The following is a 19253-nucleotide window of genomic DNA, read 5'->3' on the forward strand; positions in this document are numbered from 1 at the left end:
GAGCATCAAGCGCATACACGGAAAAGCATAGTACCCCCCCAAGATGAAAGAGTAGAGAGGGATGGATGGCACCAGTGAGAGGGGGTCATCACCGTCCCGGCGGTCACGAGGCCGAGCCCTCAAGGGGGATAGACGTCATTAACAACACTGCGGAATCATCGGTGCATCGTGATTTCGCCTCGCACCACAAAAGGGCTTGCAGACGCATCGAGACCCCACCCTCGTAAAAAAACACCAAGGCATCCCTAGTGGCATCTCCCATTAAACCCCTACTTAGTACGTACATGGAAACTGCCGGTGGTTCATCGGATCACCATACGGTGTGGGTGCTCCGTACGGACTACGGAGCACCTAAACCGACCCACCGCCTGCCGGCAGAAATCCGAACCAAAGGCGGCATCTTACCACAACCGAATCCTTAGTTAATCCTCAGGTCCGAGTTACCTACTGTCACTGACCACACCAACCCGGCATCCCCAGTTGGGCTACCGGGAGAACCGAGTACAAAATATTTCACCCTGCGAAAACAGGAAACAAGGACAGTACAATAACCACCAGAATGCCCCGCACCAAGAAGGGCAGGGCTCCGGTCAAGAAACGAAACCATACAACGCCCGTCGATGTCGTACTGCGCAATGGAAGACACCAGGCTCAATTCACCAGCCATTCTACCGCAGCAAACTTTACCATGAATGAAGAAGCACGGAACACAGGAGGGCGCAACTTATGGCGCGCTGGCTCTCTTCTCCGCCACCAAGCAGTGCAGTTTGTCAGCGCAGGGAAACTACAACCGGCGGACGATGAGTTGCCACAGCAGACCCCAAGCGTTAATAGGACAATCGATGAATCGCAAACCGTGATAGAAAGCGCAACCACCACACCCGTACAAACGGTAGACTCGAATACGGCAGACGATGGCACACCGTTTTTCATTGACCTAATCGGCGAAGCAGCTCCGGAGACGGGAATGGCAGATCCAATCACCAATATCGCATCGGATGAGTCCAGCGAAGATGAAATAGTGTTTCATGGCCGGAAAAAGTGGAATGAACCCAGCACGCGTCTTTTAAATGATCACACGGAATTTTATATCAACATCCAAAATTCGGCAAGGAGAAAAAGTCACGATGCCGGCAAGCCGCCTGCAACAGCATCTGCTGAGATGCCCGCCAATGGCCCACCAGCAGCCTCGGATAGCTGTCAGGCGACGCCATATATAGAGACAAAGCCAAGCAAGGATAGCAGCATATGCATGGACACACAAACGCAGCAGCCCGAGAAACAATATGCAGACAATATTTTTGATGGCGAATTCGATGTCCTCACCGACTACATCTCAAACATGGACGACGTGTATCTCTATATGGATACCTCACATCATCCAGAGCGTGAACCAGACGTTGAATTAGCGACTCGAGAAGCTCAAAACCATACTGGTGAACATGCTCCTAGACGCAACCGCGCGCAATCAATCCACGAATGTAAGTTGTACCAAGAAGACTCATTTGGAAATAATTCCGACGACAACCAACACCCTTTAATTTTTCTGCGCCCTGCAGCTTACGTGGCCGTTAATACTTGTTTTTTTCTTTTAGCTCCCGAGCAAGAAAACAGCCCCCAGGAAGAAGAGGACGTGGAAAGATCGCAGAGCTCTACACCCGCTAAACCCCAAAGCACAGACCCTCTAGATGATGATACGGAAAGCCAGTCAAGCAACACCTACGACAGTGAGTTTGATGTGGATCTTGATGAATTAGATGTGTTAGAGGAGTTGTCCTTGCAGGATCGAGGTCAAAGGAACCCAAACCAGCAGAGGCTTGCCAAAAAAGTGGGAAATAAATTCGCCTCAGCAACCGCATTCGCCGATGCCTTAGAATCGGATCATTACTATGGATTTGATATCATGGATTTCGACAGACCCAGTCTTCGAAAAAAATCGAAAGCCAAGCGCCACGCCCCCGATTTTGACCTCTCTGATCCTGAGCTTGAGATGGAACTGGTTAGAGCATGGCAAAACGACCGGGAAAAGAAGAAAACCAGAAAGCAAAAGCGAGAAGAGCTTCGCTCTAGGGGTCTGTTAGGTCGAAACAAAGACAACGCAGATCTGAATGTCAAGTACGCAAATGGCATTGGAGTTGAAGAGTTGAGAACAGAAATACACACGTTCCTTCTCACACCACGGAATAGGTATGTCCTTTTGCTCCACACACAACCCAGCAAGCGGTTAACAAAATGGGAAATTTAGCCTTCCTCTCCCTCCTATGCCGAAGCAGCGGAGGAAGGTAATACATGATCTAGCGAATGCTCTATCTCTGAACTCAAAATCACGAGGGAAAGGGGCCTCACGATTCCCCATTCTGCACAAAACTTCACGCACCCCAGAATACAGCCCGAAGACGGTTTTGCAAATAAACAGAATATTATCAGCAGGGAGTTTCAAGGCCAGGACCGCGAAACAAAACGTCAACAAAATCTCTAAACCTCGGCGTGGCCAGCCCGGTGGCGCCGTTTCATATATGGATGGTGATGTTGTTGGCGCATCCGCGCCTGAAATAGGTGTTGAAAATAAAGGGAGAGCCATGCTAGAAAAAATGGGATGGAGTACAGGCACTGCTCTTGGCGCTTCTAACAACAAAGGAATTCTTTTGCCAGTTGCACACGTGGTTAAAAACTCCAAGGCTGGCTTGGGATAACATGATATTCAACTAAGATCTCTTCAAGGGGACATGGGTCCGCCTTTGGGTTTGTTTACATGTTTGTGAGTATCTCGATTCATAGGTCTAAATATCGATTGTCCATGCGAGTGTGAGTGCTCGCAAATTGGTGCTTTTGTACATACTTTTCATTCCCCTGGAAACTATGTTGAACTTGGTTGTATGAATTATGCTTTCCTCCTTTGAGGTCCTTTGACGGCAGAAAGGGGTTGTGCATGATTCGACTCCTTAATATGGGAAAACAACTGAGTTCTGGATGGAAACGTGGAATTGCATGAAGCACACTTGATTCCCCCAGTTTGATCAGTCGAGCGCTGGGCTCTTCGGGCCCGTCGCTGCTTAGCCTTGCCAGTTTTTTTCACATTTAACCCTGACTCATCGAGTTTGCAGTCCAATAAATCCTGGGATAATATCCCCATCTCGCTACTCTGCTCCCCGCCGGTGTCAGATGTACTTGAATGGCCTAGTCTAATTTCAATGAACTCCCTTGGCACATAGTCATCCTCGCCAACACCCGAATGATTTTCTAGGCTCGTTGACAATGGAGGAGAATATTCGCTGGGCTCAGTTGCGGCAGTGATGTCTTCCTCCAAAGGTATCCCTGGACTGGGATTAACCGCCGTGTCTAATGATTCATCGACGGGGTTGATTTCGCTTTGTGATTTGATTGCCGAAATGTCTTCGTCTGACTGCGGATGGACATCATCAGGTGCCCCTTCCAGATCAAGTTCCTCATTTTGTGCTCTCATTTCCGAACGAAGTTGTTTGACAGCCTTCAAATGTTTCTTGCTACGTTCATGGGCCTCGACCTGATTCTGGCTTTTAAACGTTTTGTAGCACACAATACATTCAAAATGTTCCACTTCTTCCTCGGACGTGTCAGGATGGTCCTCGTCGGCATACTCTGATCTAGACCAGTCTTGCTGGACATGGTCACGTAGTTTCGCCGAATTTGCTGCTCTTGATCGAGCAGCCTGCGCGGCAGTTGACTGGCGGAGACTCTCCTGTCGCTGGGATTCGCTCTGAGCGTTGTATTGGTACCGAGGGTCGCGCTTCCTAACAAAAGCCACGAACGCTCGAACAGCTCCGTTGAACTCACGAATGCCATCCTCACGGAGACGTTTGTTTTCTTTCTCCATCAATCTACGAACACGCCGATCAGGTGCTTCGGAATATCGGTATTTATCCTTCCATGCGAAGGACTTCTTAGTAGAAAAAGCAGCCCATACAGAATAGAACGGCCGCACCACATCTTCGAAGCTGTCGTTCTGAAATCCGAATGTCGGATACTCTATCATGTCAACGTTTTCTCCTTTGCAGGCTGCTCGTTCTTCTGTGGCTAGTCGAGTGAAGGTGTCCCGCAGTCCACCAAAAAATCCATCCGGGGAGTCACTAAAATCCATCCGAGGGCTGAATTTTGTGAACAACTGGAAAAGGTCGTCTGATGTTGTCATACGGGTATTATAGGAATGGCCTGCATCTTCGGGTCTTCCATGACTCCCAAGAAAGACCTCCCGATGCGAATCGTACCAGGCACGCTCTTGGGGATCCGAGAGAACTTCGTAAGCGGACTGAATTTCTGCAAAAAGTTCCGTGGCTTCTTCCGCATTGCCATAATTTCGATCAGGATGCAATTCCAACGCTCTCTTCTTATATGCCTTTTTTATTCTGTTTGTGGTTAGCAACGCCTCGCATGACAAATTGCAACAGGCAGTTGGGCTTACTCCTCCCCGGTGGCATCTGAATCTACTCGCAGGAGCTCGTAATAATCTGCCTTGTTGCCCTCCGCTGGGTTACCGGCGTCATTACTTCTGGACTGAGATTGTCCCATGTGTTTTGCAACTATATATGGTAGATGTGGAGGTATGGGGCTTTGGAAACTGGGATGGTGGATGTTCGTGGCAAACTTTGGTCAAGAAACTTGATTTCAGGCCTCGATGGAATGTGATGGTGGTCGCAGTGCGCGGGAAATTTGGGTCGGTTACTACGGAGTAGGCTGGAGCTATGAAGTATGAACACCCGCCGCCTCGACTCTCAGTCTAGATTTTCAGGTGGCTGTCCCTTTTTATACGCATCTCCTCAAGGTGAGGAGCCGCATTTATCTATCAGCCATCATTCCAATTGTCAAATAAATGCATCGGAATGGTTTTGTCGCTTGACAGTCTTCCTCAAGAAATACTCCACAATATTCTATGCTACTGCCACCCTTGCTCTTGCGCCGCCTTGGAACGGACCGCTCGCCGATTCAGATGCATCACCAATGAGCCCGTGCTGTGGAGATTATACTGCAGATCTCATTTCAAATTCTGGGATTCTCGACATGATCTGACACAAAAACTTATAGGTTCTTTGTCCGCGGTGAACTGGAAGGCCCTCTATATATCAAGGCATTTAGCCGACCGTTCAACTTGCGAAATCTTGGACAGTATCCTGGCTACGCAGACTGGCAGGATTGAAAAATTCCGTTCAATACTCGATTATGGTTGTGATGCCAAAGACGCTCTCTTGCGAAATATCTCCGCAGCAGAGGATGGAGGCGACTATCTAGCAAGAAGGTTTGCCGCCTTTCCCTTTGGTCCTTCTAGCTGCGCTCTGTTTCGTTGGAAATTAACGGATCTGGTCTTCTCGAAGATACTTTTCCCAGTCACTCCTGGCGAGCCTTCATCGGAGCATTGCTATACCGGAATGGAGTAGACTCGGCAACAATGAGAACGTCCCACTAGAGCGCGCACTTGGTGCCTTTGACCTTTTTATGCCAGAAAGCGGCTATGGGAGTTTGGATGAGGTAAGATTCTGCAAATGGAAAATCCGTGGGGTTCTAATGTTGGGCGACAGATAAAGCGCAAGCTGGACGGGATATCGGCTGCTGTTTTTGTGCAGAATCCTGACATTGGCCAATACACGCCTCGTGATAAGGCTAGGGCCATCGCATTTCATTTGAGGCAAGGCAACTTAACTGGCATCGAACAGGGGCGGGAGTATCATTGTCTGGAGCATAACTTTTTGGGGGTTGCTCTGAATGAACCGGGCCATAATTCACTGCCACTGGTATCAGCAACTATATACTGTTATGTTGCCGAAAGACTCGGCCTGCGTGCGCGACCTTGTGGGTTCCCTTTTCATGTGCATGTTATCGTTCAGCCTCCACGTGGTTTCGACATGGATGGTAACGTACTGGATGGGATCGAGGGCGACCCGATTTACATGGACCCGTTTCGCTCGGACAGGGAGACTCCAGTCGCAGACCTCGAGAGTCAGTTGAACTTCTTAGGCGCCTCGCCTCTTGAGCGAGCAGCACTCCTAGGTGAATCTTCGACATCTGATATCGTTTTACGGTGCAGCAAGAACATATTGAATTCCGTCCAGCGCATGTCTCGTCGCTCCGATATTTTAACTTCAGTTGATGTTGCTAGCGCTACCTACGCTGCCCTTTGGTCAGCAATGTTGCTTTCTCACTCTTCCCATCCGGCGGAGTTAAGGCATCATCTGCGCTGGTTGATGGAATTGTTCGCTACAGAATTCCCTTTCGACACGCTCCTTGTTGAGCGATATATTGCGCCGCTCTTCCACGGGATGGTAGAACATGAACATATTTTGGAAAATTTACACGTCATGCGAGCTGTAGATGAATTACCAAAACAGGAAAAGAGACGTACCTCTTATGCCGGTAATATAAAATATCGGATTGGTCAGTTACTTCGACATCGACGCTATGAATACAGGGCTGTCATCACAGGATGGGACGTGGAGTTGGATACTAGTGAACACTGGGTTGATCACTTGGGTGGAGGAAGGCATCAGATTTTCTATCATGTCCTGTATGCTCTTCCAGTCTGTGCAGTCATTCACTGCGTGCTGACCATTCCACAGCTTTGAAGACGGCACTGTTCGGTATGTGGCGGAGGAAAATGTTGATATTATATTTCCTTGTGCGTCAGAATTGCCACCATCCCTTTTCGCAGTGGCAGGAAAGTATTTCAAGCGGTGGGATGACGAAAATCGGATATTTGTAAGTAATATTAGAGATGAGTATCCCAGCGATTAGGATTGGGATACAGACTACCTATGCATTGATGGCCATTTAGTTTTTATCAAGTACAGGCCAACACATGGATACACATTTATATGTATTGTAAACGGGGTCAGGATGCTCACCGCGGCAAAGGAATTAAGAGATACAACACAGGGTAAACGCCAACTAATATAAAATATATTATAACACTACGTAGAGATCTGATAAAAACCATAGCTAACTTAGTACAGGAAATGTTTGACATATGGATGTTTATCATTGGTTTTATGTTAGATATTAGATTGAATATTATACATTCATAAATACACATTATTTTGGTTATAATGAAAGAAATAGCTACATTTTATAACAAGATAAACGGAAGGCAACAAAAGACATCAGAGGAAGGATCTATATTCACGTTATACAGCAAGGAAAGCGGTAGAGAGTGAAAGACAAGAAAGGAAGAATATATATTTGCTCTGCGCAGTGAGGCACCTGACGCCCGAAAACTTCAATTTCACCGACTTGTTCGTCATCTTCAAAATGCCATAATTCAACGAATATGGCTTCAATTGATGAGGCAATTGCATGATTGGAATCGTTGACACTTGAAGAACGATCTAGCTATACGTTTATAGCGAAAAAGTATGGTACAAGTCGAACAACTCTAGTAAGACGGTTTCGCGGTGTCCAACATTCAAAAGATGATATCAAGACCAGCGATTGCTCAACGATCGGCAGGCGAAAGTGCTTATTTCGAATATCAACGAATTAAGCAAGCGAGGCCTTTATATTTCGCACGAAATGCTACAAAAATCTCGCTCACGAAATAAGCGGAAATCGGCCAGGAAAACAGTGGCCGAGCCGCTTTTTGAAGCGCCATTCGGACAAGCTTATCTCTCGCTACACAACCGGTATCGATTCATCTCGAAAAAGGCCGATTCTGCATGTAAATACGCTCATATTTTGAACTTTTGAAGCGAAAAATCGATGAATACGAGGTGCAGGAGGAAGATATTTACAATGTGGATGAAAAAGGCTTCTTGATCGGCGTCCTCGCTAAAGGCAAAAGGATCTTCTCAAAGAAGGCCTACGAGCGAGATGGAAATCGCGAATGGATCACTACGATTGCCTGTATCTGCGCTGACGGGACCTCGCTATCTCCGGGCCTTATATATCAAGCCGCATCTTCAAAACTTCAAGCTTCCTGGCTGCAGGATTTTGAAGCCCTTCAACACAAGTGTTTCCTTGCATCTTCACCTTCCGGGTGGACGAATGATGAGCTCGGATATGCGTGGCTGCGTGATATATTCGATCGAGAAACTAAGGCGAAGGCAAGGAGGCGTTGGGGGCTTCTTATACTCGATAGTCACGGCTCACGTCAATATGAAGTTTTTCAACTACTGTGAAGCGAATAGGATCCTTTTAGTAACGTATCCGCCTCATTCTACGCATTCGCTGCAGTCGCTTGACGTCGGAATATTCTCGCCGCTTTCAACCGCGTATAGCAACGAATTAGAGCGATTTCTTCACACCAGCTTAGGCCTCTGTCATATCACAAAACGGGACTTTTTTCGCCTCTTTTGGCCCTCATGGGGATGCGCTTTATCGCTTGAAAATATCATTTCTTCATGGAAATCGGTAGGAATCGCGCCGTGGGATCCCGAGGTCGTTTTATCTCGATTCAGCCGAGATAACGATAATCGGCCTTCCTCTAGTGAATCTTCTCGCTCAGTACTCGGTGCAGAAGATTGGGGGAAGATCGAGAGGCTTCTCAAGCATGCAGTCACCGATTTGTGTGATCAAAAGGCCCAAAAATTGAGTTCTACGATGCATCATCTCTCTACAGAGAATATCATAAAACTGCGCTGTCAAGGCCTTGAACAAGCTCTACAACTAGAGAAGAAGAAGCGCCAGCGAAGCAAACCTCTTCTTTTTGAATTACGAGCCCCTGAGGACGGTTACGCGGTGTTTACTCTCCTAAGAAGATTCAGCAAGCTCGTGATCTTCAAGCGGAGAAAGATGAAGCTTTACAACTTGCCAAGGCTTCAAAAGAGGAAGAAAGGCTTCGTAAACAGTGCGAGAAAGAAGAAAAGAGGCTTTTAATCGAAGAGCGCAAGCGAATCCGCGCTTCAAATAAAGAAATTCGACTTCGTGAGGCGGAGGAAAAGAAGCGTAAAAACCAGGATGATCAGCTCGCTAAGCAGGCCGATATACAGCTTCAAAATAACTTCAATAATCAATTCGGCTCAGCGAGGCAAAAGTAAGCCTCCTAGCACTCCGTGGGCGGTCGTCAGGTGATCAACTACGGTACCCATCCCGTGGGCCTTCCAGTATCTCTCGACAACCGGCGTGGGCGTAGGGGGCTCTGGTATAGGCTCTGCTTCTACCGGCGGGTCGACTCTCCTACGCTTTCCTGCCTCCTGCGCTTGCAGCCATTCGGGTGCGGGGTTGGGCTTCTTTCCCTGCGCTTCCTCCAGATGCTTCCTTCTCTGTCTCTCGGGGCATTGGTCGTCTGTGGCGGCATGCGGTCCGTGGCATATCATGTAGCGGTAACGTTCTATGGCTGAACGATCTGCGCGTGTCCCTCCAGCCGTGGCAGCCAGGCCTTTTCATTGTAGACTGGATCGATAAGCCCAATCGTATCCCGTGTAGCGTACCTAGAATGTTGCCGAATAGACCAGCTTTAATCGCGTCCAAGCCTGCGATAGGGGGGTTCTATTTGGCCCTTCTTTAGCCACACCACTCGGACTTTTATCTCCTCTTTCACGGGGTGAGCAGCCGGGAGGGAATCATTTAATCCAGATCCTGCCCATCCGCTCGAGACTAACACATTGCTCGGGATCCCGTTGGTCCTCCACCCGGCGAGGGACGTCGCTGAAGACGAAAGCCCGATCAGGATCGGGATTAGTACCCTATCTAATACCTATAGAGATATGCCGGCTCAAATCGGCCGTGGAACCCATTACTGTAATAAACGTGGCACGGGCGTTCTCGCAGGGGGCTCTGGCTGCCTCTAGCTCTTGCTGTTCCGTAATAAGCTCCCGTATAAGCAGCCAGCCAACCAGCTTATTAGTGGTAGTTATAAGGCTCGCGGACATACCTGGCTGGGGGCTTTGCCTGGGGGTAACTACCTGCACCGCACTATTGCCTGGCATTGTGAGCGGAACGGGTGGATCAATTCGGTAAAAGGTCGGGTATTATCTAGCGTGAGCCATAAATTAGATTCCATTTTGAGTTACTTTAAGGAGGAACCATCGCGCTTAACATAAATGTAATTAGATACCGAACCACAGGCCACTTTTTACTGCGTCGCACCTGATGGCCTACATATAACGCGGAATGTCGATCATGGGAAAGTTAAGATTAACTAAATCTGATGGCCGGAGGGCTTTCACCTCCTGAGCTTAGGGAGCTTCCCGGTACGCAGGAACTATGGCAGTCTGTCTACATGTGACGAACTGACTAAGAATCACTATATAGAGCGATGCGCGTACCAAGTCGTTGACTTGGTATTCTGGTCTTTTTAGTAGCTCAGTTGGTAAAACGTCCAACAGGCCTACTAAACGGTCTTGGCGGGTAGAAGCGCACCTACCCACTGCCAAGCCCGTAACACTACAAAGGAGCTTAGTGAAGATAAGTTTGTTTAACTCATAATTAAGCAATTTTCTTATAAAGAATGAAAGCTATTCAGAATAAGAATCTAGAGTTTTTATATATTTTTTAAAATGAAATTTTAAGTAGAATAAATTTAAACTTTTTTTTTTAAAAAACTAATCTTGAATTTTTTTTAAAAAAAATTTAATTAAATAAATAAATATTATTAATTATAAGAATAAAATGATTCGCTATGTCATGTGATGTGGTCAGGTGATCAAACTAGGTCAGGGGTCCTTCCATTTTGTGACAGTCTACAAAGGAGCCTAGTAAAAGACTAGTTTGTTTATGACTCGTAGTCAAGGAATTTTCCCATGGAGAAGAAAGGCTATCTATGAGGGAGGATCTATCCTATACATACTACCTGAGGCTTCGCCTCAGGTAGAAATGCCTACCGGAGGGTCCTCCATATCAGGAAGTTCGTATCGGGAAGTCCTTGGCTCAGGAGGTAACACATTTTGTCACGGGCTTGGCAGTGAGTAGGTGCGCTTCTACCCGCCAAGACCGTTTAGTAGGACAGTTACCAACTGAGCTACTAAAAAGACCAGAATACCAAGTCGAAGACTTGGTATGCGCATCGCTCTATATAGTAGGCCTTGGTCAGTTCGTCACACATTTCAAGTGCTCAATTAGACTTCGGCACAACCCAACCCAACCCAACCCAAAATGGGTTTTGGGTCCAATTCCCCGACCCAACGCTGGGTTTTGGGTTCTTAGCTATATCCCAAAACCCAATGGGTAACCCATTGGTTTCCCAAAATCAAACAAACAGGCTAAACAGGCCGCTGTCCCCGTGACTGCATAATTAATGCATTTTCGACTGTAACACTGAGTATTTCATTTACGCACTTTCTCCAGAAATGACAAAAAAGTCACACGATTATTCAAACTTTATAATATTCATCTAATATTGCTCAAAATCATCATCTGCTCTGCTTTTACGTTTTCTTCCAGGCACCCGCAGCTGAGTTGTAGTCTCTGGTAGTTGTAGCTCACTGTCTATACTAATCAGACCAGGAGAAACTTCTTCTACCTCCTCCTCTTTATCATCATCACTAATTACATCAATCTCAATCTCTTCCAGATTCTTATGATTCTGCTCCCTTACTGCCTCAATCTCCTCTAATGTAAAGAATTGTTCGAGCTGGCTTGCCTCTGTATCCTTTAGGTCAAATCTTGTTACACAGAGGAATAACATAATCTCCTCAACTGTTTCGGACTTTAACTGTGGTGATCACGTGACGTCGTGACGCAAGATACTGGAAGATCCCTGACAAACTGACCACGCCGATAATGACGTATATCTCGAGCAGAATTAAAGAGCCGTTCAACACCAGCGCCAATTGCTGGAATAGAAAGAATATCTCGAGCAAGTAATGCGATCGCAGGGAAACGTGATTGATTATCTCGCCAAAATTGAAGGGATTCGGTATCAACTAGATCTAGAAAAAAAGAGAGAATCAGTAGTATAGATAGAGGATAATATAATAGACATACCACTATCAAGATACTGAGTTACCTTATCTCCAACTGGCTTTGCTGATATCTTATTCCCATTTAGCATTTTATTTAGCCGTAAACTCGGTTTGATTTGTACTTGAGGGTTTTGAGAATTTTGACCGCTTGAGAGGCGCTCTTGATATGGAATCAATGCAGCTTGAAATGTTTTCTGGTAGGTATTACGCCACTGAGGGTCCCAATCATCGGAGAGAAAGAATTGGAATCGGCTATCAGGCACAAGCATTGTACCAATTGCATAGATATGTCCTCGGATACGGTCGGTTTGAGAGTAATACTTATTAAGCTTTTGTCGGCTAGCCTTTAGAGATTCAAGCATCTGCTGCTTCCACGAGACACGTTTTCTTTTGAGCTGACTCATTGACTGTTCCAGATGTTCAAAAAGTGCATTATAGAGCTTAAAGACAAGATGTGTTGTGACTTCTTTTGTCTTTGAAAGCTCTGTTGTATAGTCAAAGAATGGCTGAGTGATGCAGAGTAGATAATCAATTTGACACCACTCTTTATCATTTAATAATATCTCCTTACAGTCATACTCTTTACAGAAGGGCTTAAAGAAGCTGCGTAATCTTTTAGCCCGGCGAAGCATCAGAAAGGTAGAATTCCATCGGGTCTTCACATCCTGAATAGGAATCAGCTTTGGCTCTACTTTTTGAAGACAGAGAAAGTTCTCACGGCGCTGAGGACTAGCATGAATATATATAGCCAGATAATGTACCTTATTCAGTGTGAACGAGATCTCATGCTTCTGATGTTGAGCATTTGCCTTTGCTGCTTTTGACTGTGAAGCAGTCCATTTTGTTTCTGCAGTTTCATTTTGAGGAACGGTCTTAAGACGACCAAGAAGCTGATTCAAACAAAGCTGGATCACATGGGCGAGACAGGGAATTCGAATAATTGTTGTGTTAGTAGGTAGTGCTTGTTGAATAGCATCTACTAATGTCTTGTTATTTGTTGCATTATCGTTTGTTAATCCGAATATCTGGTCTTGAATACCATGCTCAAGTAGTGTTTCAAGAAGTACACCACTTAGATTTGAACCAGTATGGGAGCCATGAAGTGGTTTAAATCCAAGTAGAACCTCTTGGCATACCCAGTTCACATCAACAAAATAGCCTGTAATAGCCATAAATGCCTGATTGAATGGAGAAGTCCAGCAGTCTAGCGTGATTGATATTTTTGAGCTATCCGGAAGCGCTCGGAGAATGGATTTCCGTCGTTCTTGAATTATATTGTGTAGACGGCGACGTATTGTAGAAGCAGAAGGTATATAAGGAAGTGATAGCGCAGAACGTGCTAGTCGAAAAAGACTATGGAATGTCGGTTGCTCAATAAGATAGAATGGAAGTCAATTCATAGTAAGCAACTGTAGAAGCTGCTCTTCCCATACAGATTGTGAGAAAGGAGTTTCGATCTGTATTTGATCCTATTAATCTCGATATATTAGCATTGATTATTAAAAGGACCTGAAAGCATACTCCTTTCTTAAGAAATTGCGTGATTTCCTCTTTCCCTCCTTGCTGAGCTTTAAGACAGGCTGCTGTTTTAAGATGCTTTTGCATAGTTGATGTACTATGGTAGCCCTTCTGACTCGGTGTAGAGAAATGAGGATGCTCTAGGATTCTTGAGCAACGTTTACACATAACCTTTGGTGCACAATCTTTGCCATGTGCAACCTGGTCAAAGTGTTCCCAGATGCTTGCATTGCGACTTGAATCCCAGATTATCTTGCTTTTCCTTCCATAATCAGTTGTAACTATCATTCTACCCGTTCCTCATGTGTTATATTATCGTATCGCACATATGTCTGTCTCCGACCGGATCTAACGCGTATAAGAGAGGAAGGGATTGGAAGGGGATTACTTGGTGGAAAAAAATCAGCCTCACTAGGCTTAATAATCAAGATTCAAGGGTAAACTGGCTGCCTGTTGGGGTGGTGAGATGCTGTGAAAATGCAAGATAATTAAGATTGTCTGTGTCCCCATCATAAAGAGAGGGTAAAAATTCAGAATGCTGGCTTTGAGAGATATTGAATAAGGAAAAACATGATAAGGTAAACGAAGAGAAAGAGAATAGAAAGACTGAAAGAGTACATACATTGATCAGAAAAGGCCCAAAAGGGTATTGATCAGAAAAGGGTATTCAGACAAAAGTGCCTAAGACTGACATTAAAAAAGGTAGATCAAAAGAAATATACTATGATAGCTTCTGATTGGCTTTATTAACTAGGTTAAACTGGGTCCGACCCAAAAGAAAACCCAATGAAACCCAATGAAATCCCAAAAGAACCCCGCAGAACCCATTGAAATCCCAATAAAACCCAGCAGAACCCATTGAACACCCGCCCCCAACCCAATCTCATATAGGTCACCAAAAATATTTTATTCTCTGAGTATTCATCAGAGTATTCCTTCAAGGATTCTCTAGAATATTTACTAGAAAGTAGACAATACACAATTCTCTAGACTATTGGTACTGTATTAAATTCAATTTTGCTAGTAGATATAGATAATTGTTACTGATTAGCAAAGATGTAGGTACACAAACTGCTGACTATATCAAAGATATATTGCTGCAGAAGTCAATATGCATTTCTGCAGAGTTCAGCATATTATAATCACAACAATACAGTGGCACTACATTACCACACACACCCAAGATCTATATCTTTGATGAGTAAATCACAGAAAACAAAGAAATTATAATTTGAGTATGAAAACCTAGTGTTTCAGAAGGGATAATCTAAAAATAATAGCTATTCAATAGATAAACCAATACAGGGGTAAATAACAGCATTTTTATTCTGCTTAATGAGCAGAGTTATGAACGCCAAGACCAATATTATGCAAAATTGGGTTATTGGGTTGGGTCGAGGTAAGTGGCCAGAACCCTAAACCCAACCCAGTTGGGTTTAGGGTCTGAAGCTTCGACCCAAAATGGGTTTTGCCGAAGTCTATGCTCAATAAGGAAGAATGAATGAATAATTCGATTGAATTGATTGATTCAACTTAATAATTAATATTGAAAAACGAGAGGAATTTATCTCATATTTATAGACAATTTTTAATATATAAAATAATGAATAAATTATAAAAATGATACAACTGGGATCTGCATCGGTGTGACGAACTGACCAAGAACCACTATATAAAGTGTAAGGCACTGACCTCAAGAAACGTAGGTATGCATTAACGAAGAACAAGCTGCACGGAGAAACTATTTACGCCTACTATTCGTGGCTCACGTGACATAGTCATGTGACCCAGCATACCGGAAGGTTCCTGACATAAAACACTTGGTACGCGCATCACTCTATATAGTGGTTCTTGGTCAGTTCGTCACAGTAGGTAACTGAGTCTGACTAGATGGTCTTGGCGAGTAGAAGCGCACACACCCACTGCCCAAGCCCGTGACAATCGGAATTTACACCAAACTTAAAATGAGCTAAAATAAATGGAATTAATTTTGAAGTAATTTTGATAGATTTTAAATCAATTAATTAATATATATAATTCAATAACTTAAAACTAATATAATATTATTATATAATACGATATCCGGGCTTTACGAAATAGAATTTTATCTTTATTAATTTAAATATAATACTAATTAATAGAAATAAAAATTTAGAAATTTTTTTTTAGATGAATAAATGCAGTAGAAAGGAAAGAAGCGATTATTATTAGATTTAAATAAAAAATAAATTGCGGGAAAATACTAATAATTAGAGTATGTACATATAATATTTTTATTTAAATAAATAGATAGTAATAAGGGCGAAATATTTTTAAAACATTTTTTTTAATTTTAAATAATTAAATTAAATTAGAATTGTATATTTCTAATTGTTTTTGATTTTTTAGTATTTAAAGTTTTTTTTTAAGTTACTTCCAAATTTCTATACAATTTTATTTAAATAAATATTTCAAAAATTTTATTTAATAAATCTATAATTTATTTATTACTACATTCGATAATTAAGCGTTATTTAAAATTAAACTTTATAATATTAAAAAAGTATTTTTATAAAATATGTTTATTAACTGAAATAAACGCTAAAATTACTTTATTAACTAATTAATGGGACTGTTATAAATAATAAATAAAGCTTCTAATTATTTATTAGATAAATCAGTAAATGTTATATCACTTGTAATAAAAAATTGATATATTTGTTGAAATAAGGTTAGATTTTCTAAAATTAAAAATTGGTAACGTAAATTACATAAAAGTAAATTCTTTAAAAAAATTAAATAATTAACTATAATTTTATATATATTAAATATAGCTTAATTATAGCTTAATTATAAATTATAATAATATTTAATAAAATTTATAATATTAAATTGTAAAATAATAGCTATATATAGGCTGCGTCACTATCCGCATTATCGTACAATAGTCATCGATCGGTCGCTCGTATCCAAGTGCCGATAACGATAGATTTTAATTATTGATTATCCGCAGCGGATACGATACGATACGATAATTTTTTTGACCTCAGCGGATATCATACGATATCCGTCGGATCATAAACATTACAAATAGCCCAAGACTCGTGCTCTAGTGGAGCCTGCATAGATTATGCAGTTTTTCTGGTATTTTTTGTGTACCTGCGTGGTATAGCATGATCGAAAAATCAAAGACTTTAGGTACAGTTTCATTATTTAATATTTAGCAACGTATACACTCTTTGATATTAATGTAAAGGTACCCTGAGAGGCTTTAAATTCAGCTAGTTTACATAATTTTGACTATTTATATCAGATTTTTTTCTATCTCAAAACTATTCGGCATCTTTGGCCTTTTCCGGAACTTTCTCGATCGCCCCTATATAACTTCCTCAATTATCATTTCAGGAAGAGGATAGCCATTACCATCACTGTCTTGAGACTCGATAGCCTCATGTAGCCTTTTACTCTGTGTTATAGTCTGTACAAGATATATTTCGTTCTCTAAATCACTCTCTGGTTTATCTAGTAGCTCCTCAGTTTGGTATCTACCTTCCTCCTTATCGTCACTGATAGGATCAATGTCATTCAGTGATAGAAAAGGCTTCTATAATTCATTAAAGATAGCAGTTTTTCCTTCTAAGGTATACTCTTTAATCAGATTAAGCTCGTTTTGCTAGAAATCAAACATAAAAAAGAAGAAATGGAGCATAAGCTCTTTGATTGTTTTAGATTTGAGCTTACTTCGGCAATAGTAACAGATATTGCAAATACAATTAAAGAGCCGTTCAATATCAAGACCGCTTGCAGGAATAAAGAGAATATCCCGAGTTAATGCTGCAAGTACTGGATATTTTTGCTTATGCTCTTTCTAAAAGAGACGAGGGTTTCCTCTTGTAAGGCCTATAATATTGTAAGCTAAAATCTAGGCATTACTACAGAGATATAAACCTTTTGAAAGATATTGGGTAATCTTATCCACTGGCTGATCTACCTCGGGTTGGAAGGCTATTTGTAAATCTATAATAAAAGCGAGATCATCATCAGGATCGTCTTGAGAGGCTTTGGATTCTGTTACATTGATCTGGAAAAGAATACGCTGCTTGTAGCGTTTAAATTTGGCTTGTAACTTGTCCCGATAGATCTTTATAAAATCAGCCTGTTTACCATTTGCATGAGTCCTTCGCCAGTCCTCATTATCAAAGTAGCGAAACTTCTTAGATGGGCAAAGGATAGTAGCAATTGTATAAACTGCTTTATATGGTTCAGTATTAATAGCTGTATAATACTTTCTAAGCTTAGTTTTGGCTACACGTAGTGCCTGAAGCATTCTAATCTTTCAGAAAACACTTTTTCGTTTAAGCCTTTTTTCAGCTGCATCGAGATAATTGAAGAGTTTGTTATAGATACTGAACACAGAATAAACTGTTATATCACGGGTCTTTGATAGCACATTTATCATATCAAAGAATGGCTTTGTAATAAGAAGAAGATAGTCCACTTGACGCCATTCTTCTGCAGAGAGCTTGAAATGGGAATAGTAATGTGTAGTACAGTATAGATTAAATACTTGCTGTAATCGTTTGGTACGATCGAGCATCAGAAATGTTGAATTCTAGCGTGTGCGTATATCCTGGATTGGCAGAAGCCTAATAGGTATTATTTAAAGAGCCTAAAAAGTGTTATGTCGTTAAGGACTAGCATTAATAAATACAGCAAGCTCTCGGATCTAGATTGAGGATTAGTTATTAGAATATAATATACTAGGAAATAATATACCTTCTTTAATGTATTTGTAATATTACCTGATGATTGTTCTGAAGAAAACTGAATTGATTTTGTTCGTGATTCTGGCCACTCTGATTCCGCTTCAGCATTCTTTGGATTGGCTCTGATCTTCCCAAGAAGATCGTGTAGGCTTAGCTGTATAACATGTACAATACAGAGAATGCGGAATATTGGAGTATTACCAAATGCTAGAGGCCCAGCTAGCTCTTGAATGGCTTAAATAATTTTTGCATTATTGAATGCATTATCGGTTGTGATTGAGAGCACTCGATTGGTAATCTGGTACTTCTTGAAGATGCGTAAAATAGTTTCACTGAGATGAACCCCTGTATGTGATCCAGGCTGGTGCTCAAAGCCGAGAAGAACCTTACGATAGTTCCAATCTTCATTAATAAAATAGTCAGTGATAGCCATAAAGGCCTGAGAGAATGGGGACGTCCAGCAATCAAGTGCAGTAGAGAGAGAGTTTCCTGTAGGAAACTTACTGAGTACGTTTCTCTGTTGTTGTTTAACCTGACTCTCTAATAGTCGCCTGGTAGTACTTACGGAAGGGATATGTAGTTCAGAATCAGCATATCTTGTATATTGCAAAAGATCTTTGAATGCAGAATGTTCAGTTATCCGAAATGATAAACGAGTAATTGTAATAAACTGAAAGATTTTATGTTAAAAGATATTTTGGTCAAAGTTGAGGCTCTTTTGCTGGGACTAAAGAGATATTAGTAACGATATATATTCATTCAAGGGAAGATATATTATATTCTAAAGTAGCTTATTGATACCTTGCTTCGAAGTCTTTTGAAACTGTGGCTTAGTACATTGAGCACTTGTCAGGTAATTCTTTATAGGTGAAAAGCCAGAGCGTTTATATCCAGGATAAATAACTACTGCAAGATATCGTTTGCACATAACCTTTGGCTCGCCCGTCTTTGAATGTATAACCTGATCGAATGAGCTTCAAGCTGCAGATCTCTTTTGGTCACTATCCCAGTTAATTGCTCTCTGCAGGTCTTTTCTGGTCGAATTCAGTGGTTAACCACCATTCAACAAATTGGGTACGAGAGATATCCATTGCTGAATTAGTTTTGTCCCCGTTATATAGAATATAAT

At 42.3% G+C, this 19253-nt stretch overlaps 4 protein-coding genes across 4 annotated transcripts; 2 read left to right on the top strand and 2 right to left on the bottom strand.

The window, feature by feature from the left end:
* Positions 1–559: 559 nt before the first annotated feature.
* On the top strand, positions 560–2693 carry KD926_008226 (putative R3H and G-patch domain protein; the record flags this gene model as incomplete). Its single annotated transcript, XM_053100927.1, has 3 exons — positions 560–1481; positions 1596–2187; positions 2246–2693. 3 exons carry the CDS (start codon positions 560–562, stop codon positions 2691–2693), a joined length of 1962 nt encoding a protein of 653 aa, XP_052955502.1.
* A 188-nt stretch (positions 2694–2881) lies between these two features.
* Positions 2882–4545, bottom strand: KD926_008227 (putative C2H2 finger domain protein; the record flags this gene model as incomplete). Its single annotated transcript, XM_053100929.1, has 2 exons — positions 2882–4382; positions 4439–4545. The coding sequence occupies 2 exons, from the start codon at positions 4543–4545 to the stop codon at positions 2882–2884; spliced, it is 1608 nt and encodes a 535-aa protein (XP_052955503.1).
* A 106-nt stretch (positions 4546–4651) lies between these two features.
* KD926_008228 (YccV-like-domain-containing protein) lies at positions 4652–8996 on the top strand (the record flags this gene model as incomplete). The annotated part of the gene is made up of 7 exons (XM_053100930.1): positions 4652–4673; positions 5059–5269; positions 5346–5499; positions 5550–6532; positions 6585–6723; positions 7710–8097; positions 8686–8996. 7 exons carry the CDS (start codon positions 4652–4654, stop codon positions 8994–8996), a joined length of 2208 nt encoding a protein of 735 aa, XP_052955504.1.
* A 2294-nt stretch (positions 8997–11290) lies between these two features.
* Positions 11291–12265, bottom strand: KD926_008229 (uncharacterized protein; the record flags this gene model as incomplete). Its single annotated transcript, XM_053100931.1, has 2 exons — positions 11291–11541; positions 11884–12265. The coding sequence occupies 2 exons, from the start codon at positions 12263–12265 to the stop codon at positions 11291–11293; spliced, it is 633 nt and encodes a 210-aa protein (XP_052955505.1).
* Positions 12266–19253: the final 6988 nt, after the last annotated feature.

Source organism: Aspergillus affinis (assembly GCF_023601865.1).
Source record: "Aspergillus affinis strain CMG 70 chromosome Unknown NODE_51_length_216796_cov_86_014955, whole genome shotgun sequence".
Taxonomy (NCBI): Eukaryota; Fungi; Ascomycota; class Eurotiomycetes; order Eurotiales; family Aspergillaceae; genus Aspergillus; species Aspergillus affinis.